Below are 17,875 nucleotides of genomic sequence, written 5' to 3'. Positions count from 1 at the left end.
CGAGGACGCATGCGCAGACCCGCGCCGTCGCTCGGTCCAGTGCGGCAGCTGGAAAACCGCAGCTGCGGCGGCGGAGGCGGCTACAGCGTGGGCGGCCGCAGGGGAAGCGCGGGGCAGGGCTGGCCGGGCGGGGCCCGAGCGCCGGGCTGACGGCGTCCGCAAGGCGGAGGGCGCGGTGCGGCAGCGCGGCGGTGGCGGGGAGCGGGCGCCAGGAGGGACGGCTGTCGGCGCCCGCGCCGCAGGGACTTTGACGTTCTCCGCGGCGGCTCCGGCTGCGCCGGGTGGGGGCCGCCCGAGTCCCCCGGCCGCGTCCCCGGCGAGTCCCAGCGGCCCCGCGCTCCGGCCGGCGGGCGCCCCGAGGGCAGGGCCGCAAGCGGAGGGCGGCGCTGCGGGCGGCGCGATGGCGGGACGGCCCCCGCGACGTGACCGCTGAGGACGCCCCCGCCGCGCCCGGGCCCGGCCGCGCCGAGACAAAGGGGAGGCGCCCGCACGCGCGCTCGCGGGAGGCTCGCGGGACGGCCGGACGCGGCGCCGCCTCATCCCGGGCCGGGCGCGCGGGGCCGATGCTCTGAGCGGCCCGGACCCAGGCCTGGACCCAGACCCCGACCCCCACCCCCCAGCGCCTACCCCGCGGCCGGCAGCACCATGTGAAGGGCGGGCCGGCGCCCCGAGCGCGTGAAGATGGGGGATGCTGCAGACCCCCGGGACGGGAGGAGGACGTTCATTGTTCCAGCCATCAAGCCCTTCGACCACTACGACTTCTCCAGGGCCAAAATCGCCTGCAATCTGGCCTGGCTGGTGGCCAAGGCCTTCGGGACAGGTACGTGGTGCCCGCCCCCCATCCCTCCATCCCTCCGTCCCCGCAGGCTGCGCGCGTCCCCGTTTTGTTTCCCATCCTCTGGTCCCCTTCGCGCGTGTCTCCGCGCACAGGCTCGGGGACGCGATGGGAGAAGAAAGGAGGGGGGATAACGCAGGTTTGCTCTTCAATCAGGAGCCCTTGATTTGGGCAGGTGGGATGCGGCCAGATTCCTTTTATTGGATAGCAAAAGTGGGTGTGTTTTTTTGTTTTTTGTTTTCCCCCTCCCAGTGACCAATTTGGTCATGTTTTTACATGGGGTGGTTTTAATTTGTGGTATTTTCCTCATCGTGCTGCATTCATTTCCCCCACAGTCATAGTTGTGATTACACCACCGAGAAATCTGAGTTGGTTTCGTTATTATTGGAAGGAGGTGGATGGCACACAGACTACATTGATTTTGACATTTGTAACCGTGGCTGCGATTCAGGGTCCGTGGACTGTACCGTGGCCTCTGTCGGAGCGCAGTATTCATTTTTGTCGTCATTCTTGAAGCCCGTGTCCTCCCGTACACGTTTCAGGCTGTATTAAACCAGTTATTAAAACCCGATATTTAGCTTGCTGTGTGTCATGTCCTATTTTTACTTCGTGTTCAGACACATTCCTTTTCCCAAATATTTTGGCTTCATAAATTAAGAAAAACAACAACTCCCTACTGTGGGATTTTTTTTTTTTTTTTTAAATAGAAGAGTTTTTGGAGGGCATGTGCTGTTGACACAAATTGTATAGGACGGTAAGCGTCAGACACTCCCGCCTTTACCCAGTCTTTGCAAAATGACAGGAAAAGGGCCTCCTGTTGTAATTCCTTAGCTGTTGCTTTAGGAGCCCATGTTGTGGAGCTCTGAAAGCATTGCCTTCTCACGTGGAGATGCTCATGGAAGGTAATTTCATCTAATAACTTTGAGTTATTTTGTAAGATTTCTGTGGCCTAGTTAAATATTGGATGTGTAAAATATTTATTGAGAAGTTTCTTATATTTACAGACTTTTCTCCAGATGTTAAATACAGGGGTTTTTTTGTTTTGTTTTTTTTGAGGGGAAGAGGATGGCTTATTTCCAATTTTAGGACCGTGAAAATTTGTGGGTAAATGTTTTAATTCATTCTTACTGTTTAAACATACACAGCTGGATACATACACAGGTGACTATCAGGGCTGCATATTTAGTTAACTAGCAAATGAATCTCAGTGTTTAGAAAACTATTTGAATTAGTTTTGAGGGAAACTTCACGTTACAGTGATTTTGTGTTTATGACAGCTTTTGTTTTATTTGAATTATCATGCTTTGATATTGAAGTAGAAAGATGTTAAAGGTTTTATTTATTTATTTTTGGCTGCGTTGGGTCTTCGTTGCTGCTCTCAGGCTTTCTCTAGTTGCGGTGAGTGGGGGCTACTCTTCGTTGCGGTGCGCGGGCTTCTCATTGCGGCGGCTTCTCTTGTTGCGGAGCACGGGCTCTAGGCATGCGGGCTTCAGTAGTTGTGGCACGTGGGCTCAGTAGTTGTGGCGCGTGGGCTTAGTTGCTCCGCGGCACGTGGGATCTTCCTGGATCAGGGCTCAAACCCGTGTCCCCTGCATTGGCAGGCGGATTCTTAACCACTGTGCCACCAGGGAAGTCCCGATGTTAAAGGTTTTAAAACTAGCATCAGGAGTAAATATAATAAAAAATTTATTTTGAAATAATTTAGATTTTAAAGATTTCTTTGGAACTAAATGTGTAGAGTAACACCTGGGAGGAAACACAAAGTGTTAGTATATTTTTGTTTTCTGGCACCACTGATATCGGTGGTGAAAACAATAGATGTATTTTGGTTTTAACTTAAGCAGCATACTGAAGCTAATATCCATTTAGAGGAGAAATGAAAGCTATTTAAGTTTTCTTTTTTTTTTTTAAAGGTTTTTTTGATGTGGACCATTTTTTAAAGTCTTTATTGAATTTGTTACAATATTGCTTCTGTTTTATGTTTTTGGTTTTTTGGCCAGGAGGCATGTGGGATCTCAGCTCCCCGACGAGGGGTTGAACCTGCACCCTCTGCATTGGAAGGCGAAGTCTTAACCAGTGGACTGCCAGGGAAGTCCCTATTTAAGTATTTAGAAAAGATGGAAAGAGTGAAATTGATATAGTGACCTCTGTGGAAAAGCAATGTGTACAAAATGGAAGGCAGAGGGAATAGCAAAAATATTTTCTTTCCTTCTGAAACTGAGAGGAAACTTGTAGTACAGATGTCACAGTGTTGCCCTGGATTCACAAGGGTTCCTAACCAGAAAACGGCCTACCCCCTGGATACCCGTCAGGCAAGTTTACTAGATCCTGGACCAGTTGAGAAACAAGTGTTGAACACACTTGGCGAAGAAGAGAAGAGGAAGGAACAGAGTACCCGTGGAATGTGTGTTGTGCCTGGGCACTGCACTAGATGCTTTGCATTATGTTGTGTATTTGGGACTTACAGCAGCTCTGTGATGTAGGTAGCGTACTCCTCATTTAAAAAAGAGAGGACGCCAGCGCAGAGAGGTGAAACAACTTCCCCACGGTCACAGTTTTAGTACGGGCAGACATGAGCTTTGATTTGATTGTCTGACTAAAGGGTATGGCGTTGGTGAGGGCAGGCATGCCTCTTGTATGCCCGATACCTCAAACACATTGCTTCGTTTATTCCCACAGCATCCCTCTGGAAAGATATTGTCCTCATTTTGCAGGTGAGGGAAGAAGCTCAGATGAATTTGCTCAAGGTTAAACATCTGGCAAGCGGTGGATCCCGCGGGCCAGTGCAGGTCTTTCTGACTCTTAAGTCTGCGCTGTTTACCCCGCTCTGCACAGTAAGCCTCTCATCTGCCAGTGTGCAGAATGGGCACACAGCACGCGTTAGAAGTCTTATTGATTTATTTTCTTTAAAGGATGGGCAGATCTTAACACACTCTGAGATGGTTTAGATGAATGTTGTTGGTACTTACAGTTGTCTTGGCAACAGAGTGGATGAAAGTCATATTTAAAATGGAATGAAAATCAAGCTTAGAAGACCTTAAGAGTCACTTAGTAACAAGAAATTATATTATTAAGAATGTTATCTTTGTACATTTTGTTTATTCTTTAATCAACAGTCTTTCAAAGTATAAATTTATATGGAGTGAGTTGAAAAAATGTAACGTTTCATTTCTTTTGATGTAAATTTTCTGCATTTGCTGCAGACACTTATATGGCAGATGTTAGTAGACAACATATTTCAGAGGTATTGCTAGTGGTATTCAGTTAATCATTCAAAACATTAGCCCAAATTTAAGTTATGATTTACTAAAATCACTTCTTTAATGATGACATGTCCGGTCTTCAGGCACCAATTTAGTCTTTTTCCGTTAGAAAGTTTCTAACTTTTGACATATTAAAAAGAAGTCAATTTTAGAACCGTATGTTGGAAAATTCATTTCAAATGATAGCTAGAAATCAATTTTGGGCACAGAATGAAGTTACTGAACTATAAAAGGTAAATAAAGCGCTAGCATTGTAATACCTAGAAAGCAAATAGAGTATTTACTTAATTTGAAGTCTTCTATCAGAGCTTGGAATCATATTCTTTTTCTTTACACTAAAAATATTCCAAATAACCCAAATCTTCATAGTTTATTTTGTGGAAGAATGCAGGTACAGTTTTGATCAAATGAATAAGTTTGTTTAGGTGAATTTTAATCTGTAAACCAATTAGATACTTTAAGCAAATTGCGGAAGAGGGGGAAGTTAAACTGTGCTGTGTCTAATGTATTTGAACAGCTTAACCCATTTAGCAGTGATATTACTGAGTTTGCTTTAAGTGCTTTGGGGAAAATGGTGGGTGCAAACCCTTTTATGACCTTCTTCCTTACTAAATTCTTGCATTTGGAGGCAGCTCTGTGAGGCTTGCAGGATCTCAGTTCCCCAGTCAGGGATTGAACCCAGGCCATGGCAGTGAGAGCACTGAGTCCTAACCCCTGGACTGCCAGGGAATTCCCAGCATTTGGAGTTCGTAACGTGGCACTTAAGGCCCAATTCCTAGTGTCACTTTATCATTTCAACTTTATCAACTATCATTCTCCCTTTCATACCGTGTAGTTTGATACAAACTACAAAACATATAGCAGAATATAAAATCATCTGCTATTTTAAATAACCCTTATTTCATTTCTTTGTATATCCCAACATGTTTTCTCAAAAACTTGTCTCACACCTGACTCTCATGCACGTGTGAAGGATGTGCTGTCAGCGGACAGCACTGTGGTTAAGAGAGACTGATTGCAGAGAGGCCTGTTTGGGAAGTTCTTGTAGGCGTCTGGGCAAGAGATCGTGAGAGCTTGAAGCAGCCGTGCGGAAATGCTGCTAATATTAATTGAGTACTTACTGTGTGTCGGTCACTTTCCGTGTATCATCTCATTTTAATCCTCATGCCAGCCTTGAGAGGTGGAAACTGTCCATCACTCCAGTGTTACTGATGAGGAGACGAGGCCCAGAGGGTTAGGGACTCACCCAGAGCCACCCAGCTTATGGTGCTGTGTTCTGAGCCTGCTTTCAGGCAGCCCACTTTACCATGTGCTGTTTGGGGAGAAGTCAAATGAATGGAAAAGAGGCAAGAGATAGAAAAAACATTGCAAAGGTATAATCCCTAGTGTTTCTAATTCTTTATTTATTTTTACTTATTTTGGGCTGTGTTGGGTCTTCGTCTCTGTGCGAGGGCTTTCTCCAGTTGCGGCAAGCGGGGGCCACTCTTCATCGCTGTGCGCGGGCCTCTCACTATCGCGGCCTCTCTTGTTGCGGAGCACAGGCTCCAGACGCGCAGGCTCAGTAGTTGTGGCTCACGGGCCCAGCTGCTCCGCGGCATGTGGGATCCTCCCAGACCAGGGCTCGAACCCGTGTCCCCTGCATTGGCAGGCAGGTTCTCAACCACTGCGCCGCCAGGGAAGCCCCCTAGTGTTTCTAAATGACTGAATTTGGGGTGCATGGGGAGAGGATGAGGTCCCCTGAGGTTGTAAGGAGAATGAGGTTACTTGAGCTTTTGAGATTTGGTGACTGGGAGGGTGAGTCCAGTGCCATTGGCAGAGATGGAGAGCAGCAAGTTAAATGGCAAGTCAGCTTTGTTCTGGGGAACCTTAAGCTTGATGTGTTGGCCAGATACCTTATCTAAGAAATCTAGTAAGGTAGGTAGCTGTAAATGTGGGTAGGGAGTATGATTGACCAGGTGAGGCTACAAAATAGCAATTTGGGAATCTTCTGCCTATAAAGTGTAATTTAAATCAGAAGCAGATGACACCGTAGAGCGATAGAAAAGATTTGAGACAGAATCTAGGGTGGTGAACACTTAGAATAGTTTTGGGAGGAGGCTGAGGAAAAGAAGATGGAATTAGAGCAGAGAGTTAGGAAAAGAATTAAGAAAGTGTAAAGATACTGAGGCCCTGGAAGGAGAAAGTTTCCAGGCGGGTGGTCTTATTAACAGTGTCAAAGGCTACAGGTATTTAAACCATGCCTGAGTGGCAGATGCGGGTGGCGGGTGGAGCACGTGGTCTGTGTGCCAGCACAGAGCTCGGAACCCAAGTGCCGTTAGTGCAACAACATAGACCAGCAGGATTGGAGGAGGTTTATGTGATGAGTAGTGGGAGACGCAGCTTGAAAGGTAAATTGGGATTGTTTGAAGGGCCACGTTAGGGAATCTGGTATTTGTTTAGTAGATAAATAAATTATCCTAAGCACATTGGATTTTTGAAAAAGCTACTATGATTTATTGAGCACATACTTTGTGTTAAGTACAGTTTTGAACATTTTATATGCCTTATTTTAATTCTGAGAACGACCCTATTAAGTAGATATTATTTTATTTCTTCTTCTGCCACTCTAAGGTAGGGTTTCCCACTGCAGAACTACTGGCTGGCTCCTTCCTTGTTGAGGGGGCCGTCCTATGCATTGTAGGATTTTAGCAGCATCCTGGCCTCTGCCCACTAGGTGACAGTGGTATTCCCCACTCCTACTTCTTCCCCAGTTGTAACACCCAGAAGTGTCTCCAGACATTGCCGCTGTCTCCTGGGGCCAATACGACCCCAGCTTAAGAATCACTGCTATGAAGACTGTGAGATACACCTTCAATTTAAAAAGGTTTTTTGGACATTAAAGTACAAATTTGTTACAACATGTCCTGATTTCACAGATATTCAAATGGAAAATAAGAATTTAGGAAATATGATAGTTTGCCCTTTTTATAAAAGAGGAAATGGGTTTAGAGGGGTTAAATAACTTGCCCTTGATCATCCAGCTTGTAAATGGTGGAACAAAAATTAGAGTCAAAACCTTTATTATACTAAAGTTTGTATTTTGACCTCTGTGTTATACTCTTCCTAGAGTTCATTACAGCTTTGTAGTATAATACTGGAAGTGAAGGCACAAAGAAAGCGTGAAAACCTTTCAAATGTAAGTCTTAAATTTTTTGTTTTTCGTGGAATTTAAAAGTATATTTAATTCTTCTTCAACGAACCTGTTTGTATTTGATTAGTTAGTACAGAAATAGGAAACATTTAGCATCGGTCTGTCATTTCAGGGTCGTTCCCCGCCCTCCCCCACCAGTGGATCTAGTTTTTTAGGTACTAGTTTATGGACCTTTTCTATTGGTAAATTACAAATAATGATCTTTAAATTAATATTACACATTTGTTAGTAGTCACAGCGTGGTGCTTCTGCTGAGATAATAATTGTATTCACTGATCGCATTTAGCACTTTCCTTCCTGTGCCTTGCATGGTTTCTCCTTTTCTTTTTAAACACGCATTCTGCATCAACGTAACGTTCTGGGTTAAAGGGCGACACCCTGACACTGCAGTGTCTTTCCAGCTCTCCTTCTACCACCTGCTCCCTTTTTGGGGGGCTTTTTCCTAAAGTCTTTGTCTCAGTTCTCCTGCTTGCTGAATAGTCATGATGATAAGCATTTGTTTTGCCTTCTTTAGAAGAAAAAGCATATACGTTGAAACATGAATTGATCCACCTCACACTTAGGCTACCTTTGGATATTCTGTTTCCCATTGTGGAATGGGATTGTATTTCTTTAATAATTTCAAAGAATTCTTTTTATTAAAAATACTTTTTTCGGGAACGAAATTGGGTCATTTGTAGAGACGTGGATGGATCTAGAGTCTGTCATACAGAGTGAAGTAAGTCAGAAAGAGAAAAGCAAATATCATATATTAACGCATATGTGTGGAACCTAGAAAAATGGTACAGATGAACCGGTTTGCAGGGCAGAAATTGAGACACAGATGTAGAGAACAAACATATGGACACCAAGGGGGGAAAGTGGTGGGACGGGGTGGTGGTGGTGGTGTGAATTGGGAGATTGGGATTGACATGTATACACTGATGTGTATAAAATGGATGACTAATAAGAACCTGCTGTATACAAAAATAAATAAAATAAAATTCAAAAATTAAAAAAAAAAACAACTTTTTCAACTATGAATTGGGAAAGATAAAACAGAGGCTGGGAATCCAGCACTAGAGAGAAAACCGAACTCCCTCTGTAACCCTCACGGTTGCACCCCGAGTGTTAGGCCTAGTCGAGTTATGAAGCACCTGAAAATGGTTTTTTGAGGTAAAGAAATAGAATTTCCGTTCACTGAAAAAGTATTCGTCTCCTTACTCCATATTTAACAAATACAGGTTCCTGGGAATGAGTGTGTATGATCTTAAAAAGTTACTTTGAATCTACCCCCGTTCCCACTCCCGGCCGTCTCCTTCAAACCATTTTCTATCTCTAAAATGGGAATTACAAGCAAATTTTGAGTACTTTAGGCTCTTGGAATAAAAAATATTTGAAATGCTTGAAATACTTTAAAAGACATTTGTCCTCAGCAAAGGAAAGTTTCAAAGTAGATGGTTTCATTTTTTTCTGCTGGCATTTTACTGCTACTTTCAAGACTCTCTTTCAACTGTCTTCTTGTTTTCCATTCTTTTTTTTTAATGACATTCATATTACGAGGGTGCTGACTTGTAAATTTTTCTCTAATTTACGTGTTTTGTAGAATTTTGTATTGTAACAGATTTTGAAACAGCAGAAATATCCTTTTTTCTTTTTTAGCTACCTCCATTTTTTTTTTAACATAGATTTTAGAGGTGTTGATTATAAGTTCTTGAAATTTTACTTTTGACACTTAACATTTTTTGAAGAGGTGAGACAGGCACCGATTCAAAAGTCCAGAGGTATAAAAGGCTAGGTCTAGTGGAAAGTCTCCTTCCCTCCTGGACCCTGAGCCACTCAGTTTGTGTTTTAAACTTGGTAATGTTGTTGGAAGACTGTTTCTCAAAAGATCTCTGGGAGTGCACTTACAGATGGTTGAAATGGCGACTTTAATGTTAGGTGTATTTGACCACAGCGAGGAAAAAGATGTCTTGGGTACAGAGCAGAAAATGCACTGGAGGGAGACGAAGGGTTGTGAAGGGGGAGCAGGTAGGAGGTTGTTCTGGCCCAGGTGAGAGGTGGCAGCGGCTTGAAGGCGGATGGATACGGAAGGAAGTGGACGCGCGTCAAAGGTAAGACTTGGTGGTCGGCTGGACACGGCGAAGGAGAGATGGTATTGTGGGGCGTGGGAAGACCGACTTTCCTTGCTGAGGCGCAGATCGGTGGGAGAGGGCCAGGTTGTGTGTGCGAGGGAAAGAGGGCGGGAGAGAGCAGCGCCGCGACGGGGGTGTGTGCGTTGGGCCCTGGAAGAGCCCCGCGTGGGGCCCAGAAGATCTCGGGGATGAGAGGCGAGGTGGTGATGGAGATACGCAGGGTGGGTAAGTGCCAGTCACCCCGCGGGAGAGTGTGGGGAGGCCCCCAGGACAGGAGAGCCGCAGAGAGTGACCAGAGGGGAAGCGAGGAAGCGGGACAGGAGGCCCAGCCTGGGGGGTGAAGGCGCGGCCGGAGGCGCCTGGGATTTCGCAGCTCGGAGGCGGAAGGTGTGCAGGGGAAGCGGGGGAGGAAAGCGAGCCGGGCGGCCGGGGACGTGTGTTCGCCGCGGCACGGAAAGCGCACCTGGGTCGGCGGAGGGCAGGCGGGGGGGGGCAGGGGGGGCAGGCTTCTCCCGCGCCCCGCCCCCTCTCACGTCCTGTCCCACGGCACCCAGGGCTCCTCAGAGAAACTTCTCCTGCCTCCTCCTTCCTCTTCAAGCAAACGAAGCCGTGTGACGATGGCAAATCTCAAACACCTGCGATGACAGCGAACTTCGCGTCTGACCTCCACGGCCAGCGGCTCACCGCCTCCCCCCCCCCCGCCGGTTATTTAAAGCAAGTCCCGGACATCGTGTCATTGCATCTATAAACATACTAGTGTCTCCGGCAGCCCAGCCGGGCGCTCCCTTTTTATTTTTTTATTTTTGTTTGTTTATTGTTTAAGATTTTTTGATGTGGACCGTTTTTTAAGTTTTTATTGAGTTTGTTACAGTGTTGCTTCAGTTTTATGTTTTGGTCTTTTTTTTGGCCCGGAGGCATGTGGGATCTTATAGCTCCCCAGCCAGGAATCGAACCCGCACTCCCTGCATTGGAAGGTGAAGTCTTAATCACTGGACCACCAGGGAAGTCCCCAGGCGCTCCCTTTTTAAACTTTACCGTGGTCCTGCCGTCATCACACAGCTCCACATCACCAGTCATCTTTTTGTTTCCACTTTTCTGTTTTACAGTTCATTTGTTCCGGTCAATATCAAATAGGGACCATCCTTTGCAATTTGGTATGTCTCTCTAAGTTTTTAAAATATATAGGCTCCCCCTCCATCTAATTTTGTTTTCCTTACAGTTTACTTACTGGAGAAACCATAGTATTTGTCCTGTCGTTTCCCACGGCCTGGATCGCCACGGTATTGTTTAACAGGTTTCTTTTTGTTCCCTGTATTTCTTATACATTGACAGTTAAATATAGAGAATTGTACAGATTCAAGTTTGATTTTTTTTTATTTTTTGCATACTCCATAGGTTTGTGTACTTCCACCAGGAGGCACTTAATGTCTCGTTATTTCTCTTTGTGTCATGACTTCTTTGTTTGTTAGTGGGAATTCTCTTCCCTGTATTAAATGTCTGGGTGTCCTGGGGGAGAAATTTCCACAACAAACTCTCAGGCACCTACCCTGGAGGTCACGGAGCAGGAAGACTCACAGACCAAATCAGAGTGCTTAAATCACATGGATTGTTAAATCAGTTTACAGGGAGAAGCGAGGGGAAGGAAAGAGGGGGGGGTGAATTAACACACCCTCCCCGAATCCTGCAGCACACCACGCCTCGTTCTTTGTCTGTCTCTTTCTGCTCCATCAGCCTTGCCCACAGATGGTACGGTCACAACAACCAGCGCTGAGGTTTGAACGAGGAGGCCCACAGTGACACAAGGCCGCACACTTGCTCCACCAGAGACGCAGAGGACATGCATGCCTGCCACAGCTGTGGCTTGTCGGGAAGCCTGATGAATAGCCTCGGGTCTTGTGCGCCTTGGGCAGAGCACACGTAGGCCAGAATGTGTGTCACTGATGGGTGGCCCAGTTAAGCATTCATGAATTTTAAGTGTTCATGTATATTTAGTGTTCATTGCCTATTGTTTGTTTAGTCTCATGTATATTTAATATATCATGAATATTTATTGCCTGGTGTATCTTGTGTATCATGAATAGTTAGCACCTTGGGACCTCATGAATATTAGGTATCTTTTGCTTTTTCCATTCCTTACTATGTTTAACATACATATGCTGCTAATCACTTACCTTTATTTGATACATTCTTTGAGTTCTGTCCATGATTAACAACTTTTTGCTTACTAGTACTTATCTATACTTCAAATATCTTAAAAGGTTTCACATCTATTTTACAAACTTATGCATCTTTTATAACAGAATTGAATAGCCTCGGAAGTAAAAGTACATTTTCTGAGGTACAGGAAAGGCAGGATAACTGTTCTGTTCTTTCCCTTTACTGGGGGGAAATTGGACCAAACTGAATGGATCGCTGGCCCCAAGAATCTGGAAGGGAGTAAAGAATAGGGAGAAAGAGCATTTGAACAGTGGTGACGAGAGTGTGCCAAGGCTTTGCAGGGGAAGCGAGCGTGCATGGTTCCAGGAACCGAGTGGGCCGGCAGGGGCAGGGTCACGTCTTTCTTGTAGGTCAGAGGAAGGCTTTGAGTCCTTAAAGAAGCAGAACTCATTGAAGACCCTGAGGTTTGGCAGGGTGTGTGACATGCTCAAGTTTGCCTACGGGAAATAAGCAGATTCTGGCTCCAGTAGAGAATGGTTTGGAGTGGGGACAGGTGTGAACATTGCAAAGACAAGTGTAGGAGTAATGCAGTAGTGCAGATGCAGAGTTCCGAGAGCCAGGACCAGGAGGTGTGAGCTGAGATTGCGAGAAGGGGAGGGTTGGGCTGGATTTGGTGATGGATTTGGTCTGGGGCTTGAGGGACGCCTAGATGCCGCTGTACTTCTGTGATGCAGGGAACACCGGGAATGATTACGCTTGGGGAGAAAATTGATTTGGGGCATTTTGAGGTTTCATGACTCTCTTCAGCGTAATTTCAAATGTATAAGAATAGTACAAGGAACTCCTGCATACCCTTTCCCCAGGGTTACCAGTTGTTAACCTTTTGTCCCATTTGCGTTATGATTCTCTCCCTTTCCCTTCCCCCACATAAATCTGTGTGTGTCTGTATATACAGACACACACACGTAATGTTTTCTGAACTGTCTGAGAAAGAATTAGAGACATTGTACCCTCTACCCCTAAATACTTCAGGCTCTCTCCTAAGATGAACGATAAGTCTCAGATGATCTCAGTAAAATTATAAAAATAAGGAAATTTAACTTCGACACCGTATTATCTAATCCACATCCCCTATTCAGATTTGCCATTGTCTTAATGTCCTGTGTTGCTGCTTTTTTTTTCCCCATTCCAAGATGCAGTCCGGGATTGTGCATCACGTTTAGTAGACTTGTCTCGGTCGGCTCCTTAACCTGGAACGGCGTTTCAGTCTGTCTCTGTCTTCCGTGATACTGACATTGTGAAGCCTCAGCACCCCAGCTGCACGCTGAGCTGCGTGGCAGGCCCCTGCCCTGGGCACTGTCTTTGCCCTGTGCCCCTGGCACAAGCAGGCGGTTCCCTGCAGGCACCAACTGGGCCACCTCCTGCCTCGTGGTCCTCTGCCCTCTCTGGAATGCTGGGCCCTCATTCCGCCCCTGGGCTCCATGACTGGGACGATGGTCAGATTCTGGTGTGGCTGCGGGCAGTGTCCCAGCAAGAATACCTAGACAGTCTGAAGGAACAGTACACAGACCCCTGCCCCAGACAAGAGGTGATGGAGACCCAGGAACCAGAGACGTTTCCCGACCCCCTCCTCCTCCTGTCCCCTGGTGCCACCCCATCTTCTTTGGCTTTCTTCCTTCTTGTCCTTTGACCACCTACTCTCTACTCTCCCTCCTTCCCTCCCTGCTCGCCTCCAGCTGACCCGCCCTCGCACCCGTTCTCATCCCTGCCACCTCCATCACCTGTCTCTCCAGCAGCAGGTGTGCTTTGTTGCCCCCTGCCTGGCAGCGTGTCTGCGTTCCTCGGGGGGCTTGGGCGGGGATGCCCAGGAGGCACCAGAGATGAACCACTGGGCAGCGAGGCAGCCCCAGAGGAGGAGTATCTAGCCAGAGCACAGTTTCCTTACCCTCTGTTCCTCCCAGGGTCAGCTTGACGTCCTCCCTCACACGCCGAGATGCCAGGGAGGTGGGGGCAGGAGGTAGGAAATGCCAGTTCTCAGTACCCCCCAAATGTCTGAGCCTGCAGGGTCGATTTGTTCCCTTTATTAAAATGTATTTTTATCTTGTGAAAACAGTAGGCCAGTTATTTTATAGAATGTCCCTCATTTGCATCTGTCTAACGTGTCTTCTTGATGGATTCGAGTTATACAAACCTGGCGGGACGACTGCAGAAGAGGTGCTGTGTTTTCAGTGGGTTGTGTCAGGGGCACACGATGTACGTTCAGTTGGTGATGCAGACTTTGATCACTTGATTGAGGCGGTATCTGCCACTTCTCTCCGCTACAAAGTTATTATTTTCCATCTTTAATTAAGAAGCAATTTGTGGGGAGATCATTTGAAATACCCTGTTCATCAAACCCACCAATTTAGCATCCAAAATGATTCTTGCTTGAATCAGTTGTTATCCCATTTATTTTATCCCATTTTTAGTTGGTATTCTAGTACAAGTAAGAGTTTTCCCTTTTTTTCTTTCACATACTTATTCATTTATTTGTTTACATCAGGGTGGACATTCTTGTTTTATTCAGTGGGTTATAATCTTTTATTGTCATTATTTATTTTGATGTTCAGATTGTCTCAGATTTGGTCAATGGGATCTCCTTCCGGCTGAATCCTGTGACCTTTTGACATGGTCCCATCGTTTGTTAGCTTTTCCTTACTTTCCTTACACGTGCGCGCAGACACGCAGACACACACACACACGTTCTTAGCTGATCTTGCAGTTTTCCTGCTCCAGCCCGGGAGGAAACAGCCATTTCTGGAGGAGTCCTGGTTCGTTTTAATGGGAGGCGTATTAGAAACTGAGATATAGGTGCGAGGCTTATTGCCGCTGGGATTTAGCAGACAGAGCTAGGAAACACGCACGTGCAGATGTGACGCGCAGCTACAGCTGCTTCTCCCTCTGTCACAGGTACATGTCAGACACCACGTGTTCATACTGACACTTCCCATCTCAGTCCAGCTCCACAGAGCTCGCTCTGATTCCCCCCTTTCCATGTTTCCTACTGCCCTTGTCTCTGAGAAACCGGGCTCTGGTTTTGGGTTTGGGGTTTCTTTGCGACGAGAAGGGTTGTGAGGATCTGGAGCTCAGGAGAGGTCCCTGCGTCTCTCAGGGCAGCGAGAGGAGTGGAGGAGGTGACTTCAGCCTGTCCTGGGTGCGTGGAGGGCGCAGGGGCGCTAACCTCACTGGTGTCTTCTTTGAAGGCCAGGCTTAGTTCAGGTACTTTACTTTGTGCATGCTTAAATATTTGAGTGCCTGCTGTGTTCCAGGTGCTGTTCTAGGTGCTGTGACAGAGGACAGCAAAGTATCCTGCTCTCCTCGAGGCTGCGCCGTAGCGGGAGGGGGTAGAAATAAGCAAACCTCAATATTACGGGATAGTAGTAATTGAAACAGGATGACTGCTTGGGGTCAGGGAAGGTGTATCTGGGAGATGACCGCTGACTGAGCTCCCGATGGGAAGAGCCAACCGCAGGAGGAGGATGAGGGGCAGGGGAGCAGCTGGTGCCCAGGCCCCGAGGGACAGACGTGGCACCCTGCAGCGTCTGCGGTGTGGTGGGCCCAGAGGTGGAGGAACTTGAAGGCAAGAGCAGCCACGGCTGCACACCTGTGCCGGCTGGGGAGCCTGAATTCAGGACAGACAATTCCTGCACTCACGGTCCCGGGTCAGGTAAGACACAGCTTTTAAATCCAAAGCCCCAGTTCTCCCCACTCTGTCATGCTGCCTCCTGATGGTGGTGAATGTAGGTTAACTGAAAAAGGTTTGGTTTTGAGAGGGATACTATTGCAGAAGTAAAGAGTGGCCTAGGGGAAAACTCTCAGGTTTTTCAAAGCAGGTACAAGGAGTAAATTAGGATTACTAGTACAGAATCTGGGAGTTGAGGGGAAATTTGAAATCTGGGAGTCCCTTTAGGACAAGACTAATGACTAAAATTAAAAAATAATAATAACATTTTCATTCATCAAATATTTATTTCATGCTCGCCATGTATCAGGCACTAAGATGCTACGGTTTGTATTATGGGGAATAATTATGGTCCTTGCCCTCTGGTCATGTAGGAGGTACTCTATTTTTTTTTTTTTTTTAATTACTCTTTATTGGAGTATAGTTGCTTTACAACGTTGTGTTAGTTTCTCCTCTACAGCAAAGTGAATCAGCTATACGTATACATATATCCCCTCTTTTTTGGATTTCTGTGAGGTACTCATTTTAATACATCCTTGTCAACAGTGGGTTTAAAAATTATTTGCCATTTTGATAGGCAAAGTCTCATTGTAACTTTTGATTACTGGTACTATGATTTTAAAAAAAAATGTTAACTGACCATTTTTTTGTCTTTTGGTTAATTTAGAGTTCCAGGTGTAGGGCTTACTTTTACTTGGAGTTTTTGAAACTCACAAATTCTGTCTTAGTAATTGCCTTAGACATAATTTTTAGATTTGGAAAATAAGGCAGTGTTCCCATGGTTGAGTGGTGATATTTCTCAATTGCATTCCCCTTGTACCCCCTGACCATTCACTGTTTTAAGGAAATCTGTGTCATTTGCTGGTGTACGGATGCAACTAGTACTAACTCAGCTTTATAGAAAAGTGCCTTGAGCAAGACTGTTTCTGTGCCCTCTGTCTGTACCCAAGCATTTCAGGTGATTGTTAATTTCAAAGCTTAGCCCTCCTCAGGATTTATAATAACACGGGTAAGGTAGGTTCTTGCTTAAGTCCTGGTGCACAAGAAGAACTTGTCTCTTACCCTTTGCAATTCTGGGAGTGGAGTTTCAGTTTCCTGAAGTATTAATTTCTTACCTTCTTGTACTCTGGAGGTGAGGGGGAGGGTGAAACCTCTTATCTTTGATTTTGCCTGTTTATTTTCTAATATGTGGTTTCAGTTCATTTGTTTTAAAAATGTGATACAGCTCCAAACTGTTTTTTAAAAAATGATAGTCTTGTACTGTTGGCAAAATGATGGACATTTTCGAAGTCTTAGTTCTTGAAGACTTGTTCTTAAAAGTGACCTACTTTACAATACTCAGTATGCAGTTCTGCATTCTTTTGGGGTGGAATAATCTGTTTTTGTCATATTCTTGAAAGATTCTTTGACTTGCTGTGAATCCCTTCCCTTTTCCTTGCATTGAGATCTTTTTTGAAACTTACGCTTTCATCACTTAGATTTGTGGGTTTCTCATAATAAAATGAAAATAGCCCCTAAGCTATATGTTTTCCACCTTCCAGCTTGGTGATCCTGGCAAACCATTGTTATTTTTGAATCTGCTTAGCTACAAGGTTTAGAGCTAAGACTCTGCATTTATCAGCTATGTGTCCTTGGGCAAGATAACCTTTCTTGAGTTCCTTATCTGTAAAATAGGGGCAAGAGGGTTGTTAGTATTGAACGACAGAATGCATGTTTGTGACAGTGCCCGCACATAAAGGCCCTTATTAAGTATTATACATTCCTAATATTTTTCTGTGTATTGTCTGATTTGACAGTTCCACCAAGTTGTAATAAAGATCATGTGTGAGAATGGATGTAAAAGCCGTAAATAAATGTAAGCGGATGTACAGGTGTGGTGAAGTTTGTCATCCTGATAATGAGCAGTCACTTTTCTTTGCACAGCTAATGTTTAGGTACCAAGTCACCTGCATTAGTCACGTTTTATTGTTATGGGGGAAAAAATCTATTATGTATACATTTTATAATAATTATCTTAAAATCAAATAATTTCCCTTTTAAATTTGCTCTACGAGTAGCTTCCATTTAGCTCCTGTGATACTAAAATTTAAGTGAGCGCCAGCGCCGTGTTCTGTAGATTACAACGGAGCTCATGTATCACGCTGAGGCAGCTACTAAGTCTAAGGCTGGCTCACTACTGATTAATGCAGCTATGAAGGAAGGAAAGTGTTTTCAATTATTAAATGAGGATGATATTTTTAGATGTCTCCAAAATCCCAAATTGGTACATCTACTCTTGACCTCTTTGCAGAGTCCTGTATTCCCAGCTGCTTTTTGGATATTTCCACTTGGATATTTTTGCTATTGTTTCAAACTCAGCATATGTAAAACTAAGTTTATGATCTTGCTTCTGGAGTTGATGCTTCCTCTGATTTTCTTTTCTCTTTTTTTTAATTTTTATTTTTTTCATTTTAAATTTATTTATTTAGTTTTGGCTGCGTTGGGTCTTTGTTGCTGCGTGTGGGCTTTCTCTAGTTGCGGCGAGCGGGGGCTACTCTTTGTTGCGGTGTGCGGGCTTCTCATTGCGGTGGCTTCTCTTGTTGTGGAGCACGGGCT

At 45.4% G+C, this 17,875-nt stretch overlaps 1 protein-coding gene across 8 annotated transcripts in view; it reads left to right on the top strand.

Moving 5' to 3' along the window:
* The first annotated feature begins 415 nt into the window (after positions 1–415).
* CAMSAP2 (calmodulin regulated spectrin associated protein family member 2) overlaps positions 416–17,875 on the top strand; it is a 103,602-nt gene continuing 86,142 nt past the window's right edge. For 3 of the 8 annotated variants that reach the window (XM_082394063.1, XM_082394067.1, XM_082394062.1), the window contains exon 1: positions 418–820. In XM_082394063.1, the coding sequence (XP_082250189.1) occupies positions 682–820 (139 nt within the window). In that variant the 5' untranslated portion in view covers positions 418–681. Of the gene's footprint in view, positions 821–17,875 lie in introns of all 8 variants that reach the window. The other 5 variants (XM_082394065.1, XM_082394064.1, XM_082394068.1 and 2 more) reach the window with 3 other exon arrangements.

The sequence above is a fragment of the Balaenoptera borealis genome (genome assembly GCF_965194805.1).
Source record: "Balaenoptera borealis genome assembly, chromosome: 1".
NCBI classification, from domain to species: Eukaryota; Metazoa; Chordata; class Mammalia; order Artiodactyla; family Balaenopteridae; genus Balaenoptera; species Balaenoptera borealis.
The sequence above is the reverse complement of the archived record's forward strand: the minus strand, read 5'-3'. Positions and strand labels throughout refer to the sequence as shown.